Raw genomic sequence first — 21,320 nt, forward strand, 5'->3', positions numbered from 1 at the left:
GTTATCGGGCTCCTCTTCTGTGGAATCAGCTTCCACTTTCAGTCCGGGGGGCAGACAGTCACCTCATTTAAGAGTTGACTTAAGACTTTCCTCTTTGATAGCGCTTATAGTTAGGACTGTTTCAGGTTTATAGTTAGGGCTGGCTCAGGCTTATAGTTAGGGCTGTTTCAGGTTTGCCCTCGTCCAGCCCCTAGATATGCTGCTATAGGCCTAGACTGCTGGGGGACATCTTAGGATACACTGAGCTCCTCCTCTCCTCCTCTCCTCTTCACCTCTTCTTTCTCTCCTTCTGGATAAATGATTGTCTCTTCAATGAACATTACTAACTCTACTTTCTTTGTCCATGGATCGTGGCTGACTGGAACCGGTCCTGCCTGCTGCCATGGCCCTGCTGATGCAACTGACCTGGAACCGGTCCTGCCCCTCCCCTCTACCTCCTTCTGCTTAATGGATCGTGGCTATCTGGATCATGGACCATGCATACTACTCATTATATGAATCATTTCTGTCACATTCATTGAATGTGCTGTAACTCTGTTACGTTATTCATTCTGGCCACATGACATCTATTGCTTCTGTCCATCCGGGGAGAGGGATCCTCCTCTGTTGCTCTCCCTCAGGTTTCTTCCCATTTTTTCCCTGTGAAAGGGTTTTTACTATCTTTATTCGGGGAGTTTTTCCTGATCCGATGTGAGGTCCCGGGACAGGGATGTCATGTGTACAGATTGTAAAGCCCTCCGAGGCAAACTTGTATTTGTGATGTTGGGCTATATAAAATAAACTGAATTGAAAAATCCTCCCTAGTTCCTCCAGCAACATTTTGACTCTTGAGTCGAGAAAATGGGACAAAGTGTCTCATCAAGACAAAAATGTTCCATTCAGTTGGCCATCTGTCACACTGGTAGCTGTCTTCCAGGTCCATTGGTAGCTGTCTTCCAGGTCCATTGGTAGCCGTCTTCCAGGTCCAATGGTAGCTGTCTTCCAGGTCCATTGGTAGCTGTCTTCCAGGTCCATTGGTAGCTGTCTTCCAGGTCCATTGGTAGCCGTCTTCCAGGTCCATTGGTAGCTGTCTTCCAGGTCCACTGATAGCTGTCTTCCAGGTCCATTGGTAGCTGTCTTCCAGGTCCACCAGAGCCACCTACCTGCCTACGTGGCTGAGAGCTGAGTCTTCGCAGCTGTCTGCGCTCGGCCATGCTTACATTGCCCGCTACAAGCTTTCCCCCTCCTAACCCTCTGGCTCAGGCCACTGCTCAGAAATGAAAAGAGAATACCTCTGCATTAACAAAATATATATATATTTCTGTTGATCCCACTGGAATCATGCCATGAATTTCACTTATGATGCTTGTCACCTTCTTATAACATTCTCGATGTGCAAAATTACCTTTTAAATTGAAAAACATAATTTGTGAAATTCATGGCACAATTCAAACGGGATAAAAAAAAATCATCTGTCTCTCACCGTTGACTACCGTATATATATTTTCCCCAAAATAAGGTCCAACAGTGGTCCACCAAAAGGGGCGGGACTTCACCTGTCTTGATGTACCTCAAAGGGGTGTTTTCAGGCCCTCCTCTCCTAAACAGCAGCCTCCAGAGGCTTAGCTCAGCCCATAATATTAAATACCCGTTAATGTAATCAGGTTAAATAATATCTTACAATCTGGATACAATATGCATTTTAATGCAGGGTGTAAAGGGGGGTCTTTGAAGAACAGATTGATGCATTAAAAGGCTTATCAGATGCCAGAAACTGCAACTTTTGTGATGCTCAGAGGTGATTTTACAATTCCAGAAGGTTATCATATTGGCAACTATTTTATCTTTTGTCGCGACGATCCTGAGTTAACAGCAGGATTATTTGTTCATGTCACACTATAATCTATCAGGAATGTGTGCTTGGTCAATGCAGCACCATGTTGAATGGTACAGAAGGTGCACGTTCTAAAACACCAGGGTCCTACAAATACATATACTGGGAAGAAGACTGTAAATTGAGTCTCGCAGTCTCATAGAAAATCCATAGACCACAGACCACCAGCAAACATCTCGTCTGCTGGTGAGGTACCACAACGTGGTACTTTGTGTATACTCCTGTTTTTGCTTTCAAGATGAACCCCTTTTATCTGTGACCATTACCAGTAGCCCACAGAAGAGACATTACGTCTGATAAGGAATGGTTATTTTGCGTTTAGTCCAGCATCACTGTTCACACACCAAGTGAACTGATGAGGTCCCTCTAAACCCCGTTCTACGTATCTGCACTAAAGAGAGATGACTAATGGAGCCAAAGAATAATCAAAGCAAGAGTATGAGTTTATTGTATCGTGTGTGTGTGTGTGCATACAAGATTTGAACTGTGATAGCGTTGTGTCTTCTAATAGCTCTTCTCTCACCATTTCATCGGCAAGCGCCAATGACTCACCCTCCCCTGAGAGCGCCACGTGTGCGTGAGGCACGATCTGAGCGCTGGGTGTTTGTCTGTATGAGAGTGTCGGAGTGAGTGATAGACAGAGCATGGAAATAAGTACAAAGATCTCTGATAGCTGCATCTCGGCCAGCATACATTAATACAGAACTGCCCAACCCATTTTTTGTTTAGGTGTGTGGACAACAATACTATTCTTAAAGGCATACAAGGATGGACTCCTCTACACAGAGGAGATGTTGGCGCTTATCACTGGAGGGACTAGGCTATTATAAATATTATTATTTTTAAAGACAAAGAGAATTGGCAGCTGATTTGGCAGCTCCCCTTGGCTTTACAGGGCTTCATAGTGAGTTTCAGCTCATGGTTTGGCTTTCGGCTTTGCTTCTCTCTCACAGCGCTCATAGCGTGTTTTTAGCTGTGTTGCCTTGGAACGCCTCGGGATCCCCCAGAATGAGCTGGAAAGTGTTGCGGGTGAGAGGGAAGCCTGGGTCGGCCTGCTGAACCTGCTGCCACCGCGACCCGACCCCGGATAAGCGGCTGATAATGGATGGATGAATGGATGGTTGCACAATTTTAAAGAGTTGGTTGGAAGAAGCCACACTTTAAAGTATTATAATATTTTGCTATTCCAAGAGCCTTGCCCATGCTGTAGAGTTTGTTCTGAGTGTGGTCTCGAGGGGGAAGCCTTGAATGTGCTCAGCAATCTTTATGCCAATTTGCATGTCAGATTATAAAATGACTTGGGGGCAAAGTTATTGGTGTGCTAGCAGAAATCTTATGGAGTGTCTAAGATGCAAAAGGTTCTTATTGGGAGCATTGATTTCTTGTGCTCCATTGCAATTTTTCCATTCCATTGTGCCGATTGTAGTTCAAGTGGATAGCCAATCAGTTGTATTCCTCCTTTGGGGATCATGGATGAACATTATATTCATACCAAATTACTTGAGAATCTGTACAGTTGTTGTTTGGATATCCTACCCTGGACCAAAGTGTTGGATGAACTGACAGACTGACGATCCAACGCTGCCATTCTAATGGGCTGGATATTGTCCAAGATGGTGAGACGTAACTTCTGCCCCACGGATCCTCTCAGCCACATGGGTGCAGAAATGATATACGTATTGTCCCTTTTATGCCTCTTTTTTGTTCCTTCTATAGATCCTTTGGTATCCATCTGTTTTCTTCATACTGTCTATTTGGGTTTAAGGGGACAAATCATGCTCATTTTCAGGTCCATCTTTATATTTTGGGTGCTTATTAGAACATGTTTACATGCTTTAATGTTCAACAAACACATCATTTTTCTCATACCGTCTGTCTGAATGTAGCTGTAGCTCTGTATGAAACGCTCTGTTTTAGCACCTGTCTCTTCAGGGTCTTAGGCCTTTTTGTCAATTTTACATAATTTCTTAAATTCACATTTAAAGGCACTTGCATATGAGATATATACCCATTTGTTCCATCTAAAATTGCAGAACAATCTCAGCTCTATGTAGTGAGGCACACTTGTCATAAGGCTCAAGTGTAAAAAGATAATATGGCCCTTAAGTTGAAAAATTGAAGTTCCATTTAAAAAAAATCTTCATATCTCTTATGAAAACATACCTTTACTAATGTGGACGAAACGTTTTGGTGCTTGAAAGACAAATGGAAACTGGGGCAGGAGACAAAGAGGGTTTAAATACATGGGGAAGGTGCAGACAATCAAAGAGGCAGGGAAACAGAGAGACAAGGACTTCAAAATAAAACAGGAAACTAGAAATAACCCAATACTGTGACACGTATATGATTCCCGCGACGACCAAAATGCCAAACTCCATGCTTCAAAAGATGGTCTTGTATAGATGGTACCCGACAATTTGCAAAACTTTAACAAGATGGTGAAGGTTAAGCATTTTGCAAGTTTTACCAAATCTTACGGAACCATCGAAACCTAACATCAAAACGGTAGTCCACAAACCAAAAGATGATGTGACTACATTATGGTGTCCACATTGTCAGTACAGTTGGGTTATTGGTTTCAGAATTGATCTTAACTCAAAGTTGAAACTGCAGAGGATTTCTTTGCTGCTCCACTGATTGAGCCCCAAAGACTGGAGATCAGTGGTAATAATCCGTGTAGTTTCTCGGAAAGGGATAGAGGAAATAGCTGTCGTCACTGTTGGACTCGCAAGCATGAGTGCGTATGCAAGAGACATTCATCACAGCTCATCTCACACTCATTAAACAAGCTAAAATGTCCCAGTGGCTCTACTCTGTAGTGCAGTGTCAGTACTAATTACCTCCTGGGGTCAGAGAGAAAAGCTCATCATCCCAAGTCTCTTTCCTCTTTGCCGCTCTTTCTTTATTCTCCTTCATTATCCAGAAGAAGTCAAACATTCTCACACTGTCTTCTTTTTCACGGTGTTCACTCTCCCTGCCCACATATGTTAATCTCCACCTCTTGACAACCAGGACTGGGAGTGTGAAACTCCTTGAAACGGGAACGACAACTGCAGAGACACACCGGATTTCCTCCCCCCCAGCGAGAGTGAGCCAAATGCAAAAGCCTTTTTATGGCCAGGCCACACCGGCTCAGCTGTGGCTCGTCTCGGCTAACGACCCGCCAATCAGCACCTGTAACAGAGGATCGAAACAGTGACATCTAGGGCATGGGAGGAGGGTCGTCTGATTCTGTTTACTGAAGGTCTCGTCATAATGATGCGGTGTCAATCACAGTATTCGCTCCGTATCTTGTGGCAGGTGGCAAAAGTTTGACATGGCAGCAGTGAGAGAATGTATGGATGTGTCTGTGTCACTGCTGTGAGGCAGTAGAGTTTACAAGTCAATGTTTCCCTGTCGGACAAAGAGTGAATGTGAATGCTACAGTTTCCCACATTATTAATCATTTCTTTCTGTGTGTGTAGTTGATGATCCAGGCTGAAGGTCAGCAGAAGAGCCTGGTTAACTCGATAGAGTCCTTACCCCCCCGAGGTGGACCCCTATCTTCTCTGGATGAGGTAACATGCCCTGTATTGTGTGAGCCAGATAAGTAAGCAATGACAAGCATACCTACCATGGCCTCTTAAAAATGACCTCACAATACAACGAAACTGTGTTGTCAATTAAGTTTGAATTATTTCTCTCCTGGATTGCATTTGTATTTGACAATTCACAAAGTCCGCATTGGGGATGGGGGTCACATCCCCAATGCCCAGGACTTTCATCCAGGAGCAGCCTCATGAGGAACCCTGGGTTGGGTTCAAGATGAATATTAAAGGGTCTGGGTACACCCCACAAAGTGGGTTCTTGTTAGCACCTTTACAAGGGGAAAGGTTCTGGATAGAACCTCCAGAGAGGTCTATGGGTGGAACCATTTGACCAAATAAGGGTTCTCTGTAGAACCTACAATAATATTAGAACCACTATAACCGATGGCTTAAAGGGATAATTTGGGTGTTTTGAAGTTGGGTTATATGAGGTACTTTTTCATACCTATGGTGACCCTAAAATTAAACATTAAAAACAAACACCCATATGATAGTTGTGCTTTCATGGTTCCTCTTTGCTGAAGAACCATGACCTGGCTTATGACAAAATTAGCAATTTCCAAATAATAATTTTCAAGCTGGAGCACTAATTCATGCTCTCTGCTGCATGAATGCTTTTGGGGATCAGTATAAACACTATTTCAAGTACATTAATTTGCCTGCTCACTATTTTTTTTGTGAAGTCTTGAAACGTTTGGGTGGACGAATAGTTTAGGAGTCACTAGGAGTTTCCAATACTGCCAGTTGAGTTCAATGGTACACTTAGCCGAGCCAGAAGCTGTGGTGTTCTCATATGCACCACCTGGGTTCACACCACTTAGCTTTTTACCATAAGCTGAAGCTCAAAGGTAACTTCTGGTCACACTTGAAGCGTTTCCTGCTCCTCTTACTCACCTTCTTTTCTTTCTCTCTTTCCCCATCCCATTGATAAAGGATCTACTCCTTTTTAAAGCCACCTCTGCAGCCACTTTGAGCTGCCTGGGGGAGTGCCTCAGTATGCTGCAGCACAATGTTGTCCAGGCCCTCAACCAGAACCAGAACCACGCCCCTAGTCCCCGCCTCATCCCCAGTTCAGCTGGTTTGAATCAGGCGGCTCCCGCAGAAAGAGTCAAGTCGTGGAGTCAGCGCTGCAGCTCCAGTGTAAGCCAGGTGGAGCCCGGTGGCCTTAAGTCCAGCAGTCAAAGCCCAACTCACAGCTTTTATGAGAGCCAGAGTCCCAAAGACACCGGCAACAGCGGAAGGCGAGAAAGTGGCACCAATCACATCCAAAGCCAGGATCAGGGCTGTGAACATGCAGGTGAGTTGAGTGATTGAATTACAGAAAAATTTGACTGATTCCCTCTTGTCCATTGGTCTATTGTAAGCAGGCTGCAGTACTTCATGGGGATGGAACGGCCTCTCTGCCCATTGCCCATTAGTCAATGTTTGTTGGCAAGGAAAAGCAAGTTTATTTGTATAGCACATTTCAACAGCAAGGCGATTCAAAGTGCTTCACATAAAACCATTAAAAGCAGAAAACATAAAAACAGTCAAAAAGCAAAATAAAAAATAAAAGTTGAAAAAGCTAAATAAAAAATAAAAGTTGCAGTGCAGTTTAAGAAATAAAATGCAGTAGTGAGATGCAGTAATTGAATCTGGTTCAATTAAAGGCAGCAGCAAACAGAACAGTTTTCAATGTGGACTTAAAGGAGCTGATGGTCTCAGCAGACCTGCAGCTTTCAGGGACCTTGTTCCACATATGTGGAGCAGAAAAGCTGAACGCTGCTTCTCCATGTTTAGTTCTGACTCTAGGAACAGAAAGTAGACTCGTCCCAGACGACCTGAGTGGCCGGGATGGTTCATAAGGTAGCAGCAGATCACAAACATACTTAGGCCCTAAACCATTCAGTGCTTTATAAACCAGCAGCAGGATTTTAAAGTCAATTCTTTGTTTGACAGGGAGCTAGTGCAAAGACCTCAGAACTGGAGTGATGTGATCCACTTTCCTGGTCTTAGTGAGGACTCGAGCTTCAGCGTTCTGAATCAGCTGCAGCTTTCTGATTGACTTTTTACAGAGGCCTGTGAACACACCGTTACAGTAGTCAAGTCTACTGAAGATAAATGCATGGACAAGTTTCTCCAGATCCTGTTGAGACATAAGTCCTCTAACCCTTGATATATTCTTCAGGTGGTAGTAGGCTGATTTTGTAATTGTCTTGATATGGCTGTTCAGGTTGAGGTCTGAATCCATAACTACACCTAGATTTCTACCTTGGTTTGAGGTTTTTAACATCAGTGATTGAAGCTGAGCGCTGACTTTCAATCGTTCGTCCTTGGGACCAAAAACAATTACTTCTGTTTTATCTTGATTTAATTGAAGAAAATTCTGGCACATCCAGTTATGGATTTCTTCAATTCATTTAGCCAGCCCTTGTATGGGACTATAGTCCCCTGGTGATATAGTTATGTAGAGTTGTGTGTCATCTGCATAATTATGATAACACACTTTGTTGTTTTTCATAATCTGAGCCAGTGGAAGCATGTAGATGTTGAACAGAAGAGGCCCCAGTATTGAACCTTGGGGAACACCACATGTCATCCTAGTCAGCTCTGATGTGTAATTAGCTACCGACAAAGTATTGTCGGTCCTTCAAGTAGGATTCAAACCAGTTAAGTGCTGTGCCAGAGAGTCCTACCCAGACTTTCAGTCTGTCTAGTAGTATGTCATGATCAACCGTGTCGAATGCAGCACTGAGATCCAGTAATACTAAGACTGAGGTTCTGCCACTGTCTGTGTTTAAGTGGATGTCGTTAAAAACCTTAACAAGAGCAGTTTCAGTACTGTGGTGCTGACGAAAGTTTCATCATACTGGAACAGCACAGCCCCTATACCTACATCACTCGCATCCACCTGCAACTCAAATGGACGGTCCATGCAAGGCGCCATTAGGACGGGAGGTGAACACAGTACAGCCTTAACATTTTCAAAAGCTTGCTGACATGAATCCGACCAGATGTACTTTGCTCTAGCTTTCAAGAGATCTGTCAGGGAAGCTACTACAGTGGAGACATTTCGACAGAAACTGCGGTAGTAACCCACCAACCCCTGGAATCGCATTAGCTCTTTCTTGGTGGTGGGCACGGGATACTGCTCAATTGCTGCCACCTTCGCCTGTACCGGCCGCACCTGCCCACAACCTTCCCAAGATAGGTGACGGTAGCCTTCGCAAACTCGCACTTAGCCAAGTTGGTAGTCAGGTTTGCATCTTGCAGCCAATCAAACAGCCTCCTGATGCGGAAGACACAGCCGTCCAATACGGACACAACCATATTCATTAGACGCTGAAAGGTCGCCGGTGCGTTCCGCAGCCCAAAGCTCATCACTGAATAAGAGAACAGCCCAAAAGGAGTTATAAAAGCAGACACTTCCCGAGCTTGTTTGGACAGAGGCACTTGCTAATATCCTTTGAGTAAATCAAATTTACTGACAAAGTGAGCCGAGCCCACCTGACCCACACAATCCTCCATGCGCGGCAATGGATAAGCATTGGATTTAGTTACCCCATTTACCTTACGGTAGTCTGTACAAAACCGAGGACTTTTATCCGCTTTATCCACAAGTAAACAGGGAGACGCCCAGCTGGAAGAAGAAAGTTCCGCAATATTATTGTCAAGCATATACTGTATTTCCTTTTCCATTACACCGCGTTTCTGTTCTGACACCCGGTAAAAACGCTGGTGGATTGGCTGCGCCCCACCGTCAATGTCATGCTCTATCAAATGTGTTTGAGTTGGCCCGTCACTAAACAAAGACAAATAGTTGTTAATCAGAGCAGTCAACTCCGTGAAACGCTCCTTTGACAGGTGCCCAAGCAAGGGTCGTTCTTTATAATCCCTGCTAATGTTTAACCCTCGCGGCAATGGTTCCTCAGATAACAGGACGTCCTCCACTTCCTTCTCCTTGTTTTATGTTGAATTTTACTGATTTGTATAACGGTGCCTACAGTATAGAACAGCTAGCTCGTCATAGTTCCCCTCACTTCTACCATTAATCCTAAAACTGGTCAGGTGTCACCCCGTGTCCAGTACTCATTTATAGATGGATCGGTTTTGTAAGCTTCTACTCCTTACCATTTAACGAGACTTTTCTAAATCGTGTTTTGTAGTCCTTTTAGTTTACTCGAGGTTCGTAATGTTACTCGAGCCACACGTTTGGGCTCCATGTAGCGTGAACGGTGGTCTTGCCAGGGGAAGAGGAGGGGAGGGGGGGCTGGTTAGGAAAGGCAAGACCTCGCACCTAACTCGGTGGCACTCTGTCGGCTATTATCCTAGTGATCCCGGAGGAAATGATAATCCTCATCCGATATTGGTATAAAGCCTTCGGTCTTTTATCTCACCCCGTGCTAAATCGTTAGGTTTTTGTGTTATTTTCAAAATAAGTTATAGGTTTTGTCGAGGGTGTTTTACAGTTTGCGCTCTATGTCCCCTGCGGTAGGCTGTAATTCCTCTCAACTCTTATCAAGCGAGTACGTATATTGTCTATACCTTCTCTCTACCTATTTTGACACCATCTCATCATTATGACAAACACTGCAAAAGTCTTCACCCAAAGATACTTACCTTAAGTCTCTTTGATAGATTCAGTCGTCACTTCTGTACCTCACAGTGGATGGACAGGAAAAGTGGGTTTAATTTTTTTTAAAGAACCAGAATCCTTGGTTTGGTTTCAGTCCCTTACAAATGATATGGCCGAGTTGTATTCAAAGTTTATCTTACATACAAAAAATTAAATTCAATCAAACAGTTTAAAAATCACAAGTAACTAAGTGAAATGGTTAAGTTCAGAGCTGGTGAATAAACACCTCTTCTCTCATTTCTCCTCCTGCACAGAATTGCCAGGCACCCCCCTCCTGATAGCAGAAGTTTCTTCCAGACTCTAAAGCTGGAGACCACAATTGATATTATAACAACAGAGTTGTTGCTTTCCTGTTTTGAAGGATCATTTCTCAGTACAGTAAACATACATTATCCTATTTGAAATATTACATCTTCCCAGGTTCAGTTTAAAGATGTTTAAACAGATATTTTATGTTAACTAAAATGTTCAAAGACATGGTTCCTTATTTCATTATAAAAGGTAATATTCACTCCAGACATAAAAAGGGTTGATCCTACCGTTGTCACAGGGCTCTGAAGATCAATCAATTCCATCTGTAAATGGTGCAAATCTTTTTCTACTTGAAGTCCTTCCATCTGGTTAACTTGGCACTGGGTGTTGGTGTAATTTGTCCCACTTTCTCATTGATTATATACATTAAAAAGGCCCACCCTCTTCAGTCTAAGTAGGTGGGGTTACTGTTTTATGGTCCGATGTGTCATTTTATTGGGGGCTGTCTTTTCTGTGTCTCCCCTGTCGTATCCTTCTACGTGTATAATAGAGCAGGACATAATCGGTTCTGCATCATCCGAATCTGTGCATTTTAATATCAGGTCTAATTTTCCTTTTTCATAGCCAAAGGTGTGAGTAACGCATGATTTAGTATTCTCCATAGTGTCACTGCGGACCATAGTCGTATCAAGGATTGCCATTGCCAATTAGAAGAGGCCAACTGAGGGGGATCCTCCAATAACTTACACTGGGATTTGAAACCGATCCAATTTGAGCTTGTGCAGTTTGGTTTAGCCCTCGCTAAACTATCAACAGAGAAAGGTAGTTTAATTCTGCGTGAACGTATTAATTAGTTTTCACTGCCAACGATGCTGCTGACCTGTATGCTTGATATGTGGTGAGGAGTTAGCAAACAACAAAACATTTCATGTTGAAAGACTCTTCCAGAACAAGCACACAGCATCTGATGAAAAGTATCAAGCTGCAGAAGAGCGATTTATCAACTGCTGCAGCAAACTGAGTAAAGTAGATATATTTTCAGGAAGTGGATCAAGTCTCCAAACTCCACTCCTGCTGCTGGTTCTGTGTCAGCTCATGAGACACTGAGGCGTCCGCTCGTAAAAACGGATCCGTCCTCCTCCATTTGCGGAGCTCTAAAAGTCCGTAGTGTGGAGGCTCAGTGTAAACGTAGCAAAAGATATGCGTTTAAAATGTAAACCTCACATGAGGATGACAGGTATTGAACCTGCTACCTTGTTGTTACAGGATGAACACTCTACCACATGAGCCACATATATAAATAGGACTCATGGTCAGCTTAGTTGTGTTTTTAATGGATCTTAATGTAGTCAACACATTACTTTTTTTTCTCCTCTTCATAAGAGTTTGATAGTTATAAACAGGTTAAATAGCAATACAATGTCAACAATTGTCTTTATTCTTGTTCTGTAATTTCATAAATACAACAAACCATAGTTTGTTGTACATATAATAAAACTATATATACAACTTCATAAGCTTTAAAATCAAATAGCTTTTGCAGCTCCAGACACTTTTTTTTGGTGGAAAAAAGGGCAAAATGGCTCTTTGGATAGAAAAGGTTGCTGACCCCTGGTCTAGCAGATGTAGAAACATTAAAAGGAAGTTCCTCCACCATAATGTCCTATTTGTATGGCATGCAGAGGATGTGTCTGAGGTTTGTAAGCATCCAGTAGTTGGTATATCAACATTGACCTTCTCCCATGTTATAATCTGTTTAATGCTGCCTCTTCTCTGCGCAGGGAATACATGATTTCACAAGTTCTGGTTTCTCGATGTTCATGATTTCAGCATAGAAAGACTCAACACCGGGTAGGGTGAATTTTACCGTTACATCCCACAGTACCTGTCATTAGCACAGGTCTGAAAGCCTGCTGTTGCCCACTTCCCCCCGATGCAGCGGGCTCTGACCCACAAGTGTAATAGGATTTCAAGAGGTTTACATGGCACATTTGAGTTTTCCTTCTCTGGTGTCGACAACAAATAGTTCTGCTCAGAAACCTGACGCAAAACTGTGAACAGACCATGAAACTTTGCCTGAAATGGTGAACCCACAAACGGCAACAAAGCAAGAACCTGATCGCCAGGACTAAACTGGTGGATATCAGCTCTTCGGTCAAATTTCGAGGGGCTTGCGGTTGGGCAACTGGATCATGCAGCGAAGTAAGTGGCTTTTTTTTCACCGTATGCCCAAACACAAGCTCGTTTGGGCTAAACCCAGTGCTCTCCTGCACAACCTCTCTGGCAGCTAACAGCAACCAGGGAAGCCCCTCCCAGTCTTGCTGTAACTCAACGCAATAACCCCGCAACAGGGACTTAAAAATTTGGTGAAATCTTTCCAATGCCCCTTGGCTCTGAGGATGGTATGCACAAGCTTGATTATGTTTCACACAGAGCTGCTTCAAGACTTCAGCAAACATATGGGAGGAACAATTTGAATCCTGATCACTTTGTACGACCTTTGGAATTCCAAAGATGGAAATGATCACAGACCTAACAGTAATGGTGCGCAATGGATAGGCAGCCGGGTACCTTGTACTTTGACACATCACAGTAAGCAAATAGTTACTTCCAGACTTTGAACGTGGCAAGGGACCAACACAATCAATGACTAGGTGCTTAAATGGCTGGGCAACTGCGGGAATTGGAGCCAGTGGAGCCGGCCTGATGGTCTGGTTAGACTTCCCTGTCATCTGACACGTATGACATGTTTTAATATAACAAGACACATCCCTCTTCATTCGAGGCCCAAAAAAATACCTGAGAACATAATAGTACGTCTTTCGACCCCCAAATGCCCAGATTGATCGTGCGACATCCTCAGCACCTCTTCCTGGAATTTGGATGGAACCACAACCTGAAAAAACGGGTTACCCACGAAGTTCTCCCCGTGCGTCATCCACTTGGTCGAACAGCTCCCTAAGCGCAGGATCAGCCTGCTGCTCAGACGCCAAGTCGTTGCGGGAAACGGACAAAAGAGAGTTGGGTGTATACCCAGAGGAAGCCAAACTCATCAGTGATAGTCTGCTCAACCTCAGCTTCTGCCTCTCCACGGCACATAGCCCGGGTAACCGCGTAAGCTGTAAAAACACCAAGGAACGACTGCGCATTCTCATCAGGTATCTTTGGAACCGAGGGAAAAGAGGTTACTACAGGAGGTGGCGAGCCATCAGCCCATACCCGGGTACCAGCCAGATCCTTTCCCAGAATGATATCTACCCCTCTAATTGGCAATGCAGGACGTACCCCCATGGCCACCTCGCCCTGAACCAAACTACAGTCAAGCCCCAGCTCATGCAACGGGACAGGCAGTATATTTAGACCCATTCCCCGCATTAGAATGTACTCCCCGGTGTCAGTTTCTTGAGAAAACAGAAGCACAGAACTCACAATGAATTAACTAAAAGCCCCTGTATCTCTCAGTATCTTTACCGGTACACATGGCCAGCAGACACAAAACCTGAGAAACCAGACTCTTCCCAGCTGCAATCCTCTCCAGGTTCTACCTGCTCACAGGGAGGGAACACACACGGAGGAACCACATGACTAACCGCTCGGACCGAAACAGCCAGTGCGGAAGGTTTAACATTCCACCACCGAACTCACTTTTGTAACTTGTCCTAACAGGGCATTCAGCCTTCCACTGTCCCCTGCCCTTACAGTAAAGACACTGGTCACTAGCCTCAACCGGCAACTGACCACGTGCGGCCCTTCCAAGTCTACCCTGCCGAGAACCAACTCCTTCCTCCCACCGTTTCTCTACGGGTGGAACATTGCCGCTGTTCCCACTGTACAGAGCATCGTCCCGAGGCCTGCCCTCGCGGTCCGCACGGTGAGTCAGCACATACTCATCTGCTAAAATGGCAGCCTCTGCCTTGACTTTACGCTCACTTAGATATGTAGCGATGTGACGAGGAACATTATCCTTAAACTGGTCCAGAACTATCAAATCATACAGAGCATGAGCATTCATATGAATGAACCCCCAGTGAAGTACACTAGTGACTGGAGTGAGTTATTAACTCCCTGGCCCACTACATATACATCTGCCTCCCAGACTTCTCCCAAGACCTAAACCTTTGGCGGTATGCTTCAGGCACAAACTCATAGGCTCTTAACACTGCAGCTTTGACAGACACGTACATTTTACTATCAGCTACATTGAGCGCAGAATACACTTGCTGCGCCTTTCCCGTAAGAATACATTGTAAGAGCAACGTACGCTCAGCATCTAACCAGCCTCTACTCTCTGCTCCCCGCTCAAAAAGCAAGAAAAAAGTATCGGGGTCTTGTTTGCAAAATGGAGGAACCAACCTCAGATTAACGGCAACATCAAAATCCCGTGAAGGCCCATGACCATGCCTCACACCCAACCTGCGCTCTTCTAGTTCAAGTTTTCCAACAACAGCAACTCTTTGCGCTCCCCAAAAGTCAACTCTGCAACATCACTCACTCCAGCTCCACCAGAGGCAGATGCACCAACCTCGTCCGACAGCACCACCAGGATCCAGTTTAGACTGGAGCACCCCCCTTTCAAACAGACTCTTTTAAGATGACTTTCATGTTCTCCTTCAAACGCTTATCCCCCACATCCAGTCGGAAATGCTCAGCAATTTTTACCAACTGCTCTTGCGAACAACGATCCAAGAACTCCTCCGACGGAGCTCTCAAGAAGTCCTCAACACTAACCATGACAAGCCGGAGAATTATTTTTTTACTCGCCTGAACACCCAAAGTTAGTTGTTTGTTTGTTTCCCGCTAACTCGACAGCCCCAGATCAAACGTCCCATACACAGCCAAACAACACTGACATCCCGTCCCTCTAACTGCCTAATCAGAGACTAGCTAAACTCCCCCTAGTCTTCAGGTGTTACTTATGGTGGGTATTTATGCACTTAAGCCTGAAGGCTCGGTAAAGCCACCATGTACTGGCAACCCACCTGCAGCCTTGGATGTGACCCCGAGACAACTGCTCCAACCATTTTTGGCACCACACTAGCAAAAAACAACAACAACGAACTCCAAGGGAATCCACTCTTCAGCCTAACAGGGACAGGAAAACAGCAGTTAACTCACCGTATAAACAGGGCACATTATCACCACACAAAGAACATTCAACTTACCACTCAAATGTCTCCCAAACAACCGATTGCAAAACCCAGTCAACACAAGGCGTACAGCCGACCATGTGACGCTACAACCTGAACTGCTACCACAGCTGACCTTTAGCATCCCACCGGATCAAAGAACGGACGAGCCCTCACATGTCACAACCTGGCTCCAAGGCTGCAACAAAACAGGGAGACAGACGAGCAGCTGCCAACAAAGAGCTATTTATTTAACAATAACACAAGCAAAACTAACTAAAGTGGAAGTAGGGAAACAAAGGTACAAATCAAAAAGACAAATGGTGACAGGGTCAGCGACACACCGGACGTCCTCCCCCCAGCGAGAGTGAGCCAATTGCAAAAGCCTTTTTATGGCCAGGCCACACCGGCTCAGTTGTGGCTCGTCTCGGCTGACGACCCGCCAATCAGCACCTGTAACAGAGGATCGAAACAGTGACACCTAGGGATGGGAGGGCATCATTTTATAACGTCCTGAAAATGTAGACACTCCGGAAAAAGTAATACAATTTGCACTTACATTTCATTTAGCTGACGCTTTTATCCAAAGCGACTTACAATAAGTGCAATTCCACCATGAGTACAAACTCAGAACAACAAGAATCAAGAAAGTACAATTTCTTCAACAAAGTTAAACTACAAAGTGCTATCAGTAAGTTCCATCTAAGTGCTACTAAAGTGCTACTACGGTGCTACCTTCCCTATTCGAGGTGTAGTCGAAAAAGATGTGTTTTTAGCTTGCGACGGAAAATGTAAAGACTTTCTGCTGTCCTAATGTCAATGGCTCATTCCACCATTGAGAAGCCAGGACAGCAAACAATCGTGACTTTGTTGAGTGTTAAGCTCGCAGTGACGGATCTACAAGCCGATTGGCTGAAGCCAAGCAGAGCGAACGAGCTGGGGTGTACGGTTTTACCATGTCCTGGATGTAGATTGGACCCGATCTGTTCGCAGCACGGTACGCAAGTACCAATGTTTTGAAGCAGATGCGGGCGACCACCGGTAACCAGTGAAGGTCGCGGAGGAGTGGAGTGGTGTGGGGGAATTTCGGGAGGTTAAAGACCAGTCGAGCTGCTGCATTCTGGATGAGCTGCAGAGGTTGAATGGCACTAGCAGGTAGACCTGCCATGAGGGAGTTACAGTAGTCAAGATCAGAGCCTGTACGAGAACCTGTGCCGCCTTCTGGGTGAGAAGGGGACACATTCTCCTGATGCTGTACAGCATGAACCTACAGGAACGTGTTGTAGCGGTGATGTTGGCAGTCAGGGAGAGTTGACTGTCGAGTGTAACACCGAGTTTCCTGGCAGCCGGGGTCGGTGCCAACAGTGAGTTGTTGAAGGTGATCAGGTTAAGTGATCTCACTCAGTCCTTCCCCTCCTACTCACAAAGCTGGCAATCACCTTGACTTGGCAATCAAGATAAGATGGGTGAGAGAGGGAAGAAGGTCAGGAGCAAGGGACTGTGGAGAATGGGAGATGGGATGGGGTCAAGGGGGCAAGCGGTTGGGTGGGCAGAGGTTACCAAGGTAAGAACTTGATTGGGAGACAGGGGGGTGAAAGAGGAAAGCAAAGGGAAAGAAGATGAAGTTAATGGAGGTGTAGGTATAGAAGAAGATGGATTAGTAAATGAAGAGCGTATGTCATCTATCTTTTTTTGTTTTAGAGAAGAGTTTTTTGGGGTTAGAAAAAGAGGATTAAATTCTGGATTGGTAGAACAGGCTTTTTGCTGCAGCGATAGAGGCAGAGAAAGAGGAGAGAAGGGAGTGATAGGCGAGCAGGTCGTCGGCATGTTTGGATTTTCGCCATTTCCTTTCCGATGCTCGCATCGTGGCTCTCTGAGCACCGAGTCAGACAGCCACGGAGAGAAGAGGACTTGCGGACCTTTCGTGTCGTAAGAGGACAGAGAGAATCAAGAGAGGAAGACAGAGTAGAGAGGAGAGTGTCTGTGGCAGAGTTAGGCTGCATGAATGTGAAAGAGTCAGTTGAAGGAAGGGCTGACAGAACAGACGAGGCCAGAGAGGAGGAAGAGAGGGTGCGAATGTTGCGAGGACAGGTGCAGAGTCTGTTGATGTGGGAGGGTTGTTAGTTCCAAAGAGTGGGAGAGAGTAAGAGAGGAAGAAGTGGTCCGAGACGTGAAGTGGAGTTACAGTGAGGTCAGATGTAGAGCAGTTTCTGTTAAAACTATAGTCAAGGTGGTTGCCAGCTTTGTGAGTAGGAGGGGAAGGACTGAGTGAGATCACTTAACCTGATCAGAAAGGTAATACAGCTAATGAATGTAATAACTTGACCAATAATAATGAAATCTCCTGGCGGTTCCCAAACTACTTCATGTCAAGGACCCCTAAACTTACATAAATGAGACCACGACACCCATTTCAGTACTCTGATAGGACTTTTACTTTTCAATGTTTTATCACTGAAAGTGTTTAAAACCCATGAAAAATAGTCATACATATTGTCATTGTGTTACTTATAGATGTAATTCAACTGAAAATAAATGAATACCCTTTATGTTTGGAAATGTAAACTCTAGAGTTCCCAAAGGATGATTCCTGATGATTTTTGTGTCAATCTTTCTGGTCAGGCCTCCATCAGGTTGAAATGTGCTCTCGACCAACCCTATGGTCCAAGTACTTCCATCAAATTTGCCATAGTTTATTTTGGGGGGCCCAGATGATGAATCTGTACTACCAGTAGAAGGCAACAACTTGTTGTGCACAAGAAATATCAAAAGCCGTGGTCACTCTTGTCTCTTCAATGCGACTTTTGTCACTCGATCGTGCCAGGACGCATTAACGGTCTCGACGCTTCAGGACATTTTGGGATCCGATCAGCCAGAGATGCAGTCACACATTGAGTCAGGATCTCGGTGAGGAGGGGAAAGCACGTGGGCGCAATCTGGAAAATGTATCAAATGTAGGTCTCCGTCATCTTTTTCCCACAAGGCAGTTTCTCTCCAGAGGACACCAAAGGGAAAAAAGGAGGACAAATGGGATTTGAGCACAGCTGAATCAAAACCCCAAATGTTCTGAGCAACATTAGTTGAGCTCTGTTATTCTTCAATTGAAACAGGATTTCTAATACCACAGGGAGGAGTAGTAAGCAGCAAAAGTAACCGATAAGGTAAGTAAGTAAGGATTTATAGGACATGAAATGTGTTTATCCAGCCACTCCTTTGACCACAAAATATATCCAATCACTATTCGATCAGGCAACACAGCTTTGTTCTGATCACACAAATTGCATTGTAAAGACGTGGATTGTGGTGCCACAGCTTAGAAACAAAGGGAAGCTGTAAAAGTGTACAGTGTATATTCCAGTGGCGGGCCGTGGATTTTCTAACTGGGCCAGCAGTGGATCAGCCATTCACTAACAGCGAGCGTTAGTTAGCAGGGCTCTCAAGTGTCACGCATTGAGCGTGACTGTCACGCATTTCGGTCTTAAGTCACGCCCTCCCGCCACACATCGTATTTCTCACGCTGAAAAAAAACTCTAGGCTATTTAATGTGCCGCAGCGCACAAACATGACCTGGTCGCGCTGCCCTCACCATGGAGGAATCAAGCACGTCTCCCCCGAATCCCCTGCCAATCAAAAAAAAGAGATGGGCGACACGAATAGCCAATCAATAAAAAGAGATGGGCGACACGAATAGCCAATCACAAAAACGTATCTGTTGTATCTGGGTGAAATGTAATCCCGGCCGTGCCTCCGCCGCGCCCCTCCCCCCCCCCCCCCCCCCCGGAGAGAGAGATGTCACGCTTACCTGTCTTAAAAACTTGAGAGCCCTGAGTTAGCTTGCGAGCTAACAGCGAGCTAGCACAGACCTGCTTTCCATCGCGCCTCGGGTGGCCAGACAGGGTGAGATGCGCCGCGGGGCTGGGAGGACAGAAGGTCCAAGTGTTATACAGTGCAGATCGCAACCAACTTGACTAGGTGCATAGCATCTCCTGCTGCACAGGAGTGGGAGTTAAAGGACAAGTCCTGATCAAAGATAACTCTGAGATTCATTACATTGGTGCTGGATCTTGTCATCCAGAGAAATTATATCATTCGATAATTGATTTTAAAGGTGTTCTGGGCCAAGTAAAATAACTTTTGTCTGAGTTTATCAGGAAGTTGCAGGTCATCCAGGTTTTTGGGTCTTTAAGACATGTTTTTTTTTTCTCTGATCGTCTCTGATCACCGCAGTTCAAAGTCAACAGGGCTCTCCGTCACCGAATCCACTGGATCTTCTGGAAACCTCCAGGACAGCGAGTCCACCACCGGCTGGAGCTGCCTAGCCCGGAACATGGCAGCTTGTTGAGTAGACTTCCTGGAGGGCTCTCTCTCTCAGCCGCTGCTGCTGCTGGCTCGACATCAACTCCCATGTAGTTTGGTGCTGTCATTCTGAGGAATCTAGCAGCACTGAAGCTGACACACGCAAGCACAAACCCCAACACGAGAAGCTGGCTGGACCTCATTGTTGCAAACACAGAACTGTCGATACTGTTTCCTCCAGCACGGTCACTGCAGGCTGAAATAGGCAGTGGCTCCTCCCTCTGACTCGTTAGCTAGATCGCTTTGCACATGTGTAGATCGCAAAGGCCTTACTGCACAGGCCTTACTAATTAGGACACGCCAATGTATGGTCACAAGGGAAGAGATATGACAAAACAAATAATAATACAACTTTATCGTTTGACAAAGAATAACAATTAATCAATCAAGTGGTCAAAGTAACTAAGTACATGTATTCAACTGCTGTTAACATATTGAGATGTTTGTTTAGTTTTGTGCTACTTTGTACTTCTACTCCATTAAATTTTTCACAAAGAGTAACTATAATAATAGTTAACGGTTACTTTACAGATTAAGGTGTTGTATGGAATATCAGATTATCTTTTTAAATGGGCCTGCAACTAACTGATTTAGTTGAAGATCACATATTTGTGAAAAATGCACATTGCAGCAAAAGACAAGGTGACAACTGGGTGACACATTATGTGAGGGTGAAAAGAGTAGTAGCACTTTCATAATTGTACTACTTTATACTAGGGGTGGGAATCACCAGAGGTCCCACGATTCGATTTTGCGATACTATCACGATACTGCGATATATTGAGTATTATATTCCTGCTCTCCAGAAGGTGAACCTTTTATCCAGCCCACTTAGTTCAAAAAAGTGGGCTGGATAACCCGAGTCCACCCGAGGTAATACTGTACACCCTTTTAATGACCCACTGCCAGAGTTTACATGTTGTCCTCTCCACTAGTAAGACTCCAAGAACGTTGTATTAATTGTTTTGGTGGCTTTGATATTTCCCTCAGATAGTTCCTCTGGAAGGTCCAGATCTCTTTCTGAGAAGCAGGTGAACAACGGCGCACAAACACCTCTCTCCTCGTCTACCTGGCCGTCTTCCACCCAAACACACCAGGACCCGCCTGAGGTAATTTAAACCACATTAATTTATCATACGTCTCCTTGATCATTATGTAAATTGCAATGCCAATTTACGGTGGCAACATCATTCTACCAGCTGTGCAATATCTTTAGTCCTCACCTCTATATGCTGTGCTTCCTGCTTGACGATGCATTGACTTTGCTTCGGTGACCAAAGTTAATTACTTTCTGTTCTAATGTTTGTTTGACTCTCAAGTGCATTCATCCAAATGCTTATTGTGTAAACCCTCACATACAAAATATTGCACCCAACCATCATACATATAAATGTAATTATATATTTTATTTCATCACTTCAGTAATCTAGCATTGTCATAATGCAACAAGATCTGATGTCGGGTAAATGGCTGCAACAGATGAGTCTTTCAGTTCAGTTAATACATTTTGC

At 44.7% G+C, this 21,320-nt stretch overlaps 1 protein-coding gene across 1 annotated transcript in view; it reads left to right on the forward strand.

Annotated features, from left to right (window-relative positions):
• LOC306745180 (oxysterol-binding protein-related protein 10-like) overlaps positions 1 to 21,320 on the forward strand; it is a gene marked incomplete at its 5' end in the record, with an annotated part of 57,770 nt that overhangs the window by 22,850 nt on the left and 13,600 nt on the right. Inside the window, 3 exons of the mRNA XM_079227932.1 lie at positions 5,338 to 5,430; positions 6,394 to 6,757; positions 20,800 to 20,918. Of these exons, the coding sequence (XP_079084058.1) occupies positions 5,338 to 5,430; positions 6,394 to 6,757; positions 20,800 to 20,918 (576 nt within the window). The remainder of the gene's footprint in view (positions 1 to 5,337; positions 5,431 to 6,393; positions 6,758 to 20,799; positions 20,919 to 21,320) is intronic.

The sequence above is a fragment of the Taurulus bubalis genome, assembly GCF_910589615.1.
Source record: "Taurulus bubalis genome assembly, chromosome: 12".
In the NCBI taxonomy this organism is placed as follows: domain Eukaryota; kingdom Metazoa; phylum Chordata; class Actinopteri; order Perciformes; family Cottidae; genus Taurulus; species Taurulus bubalis.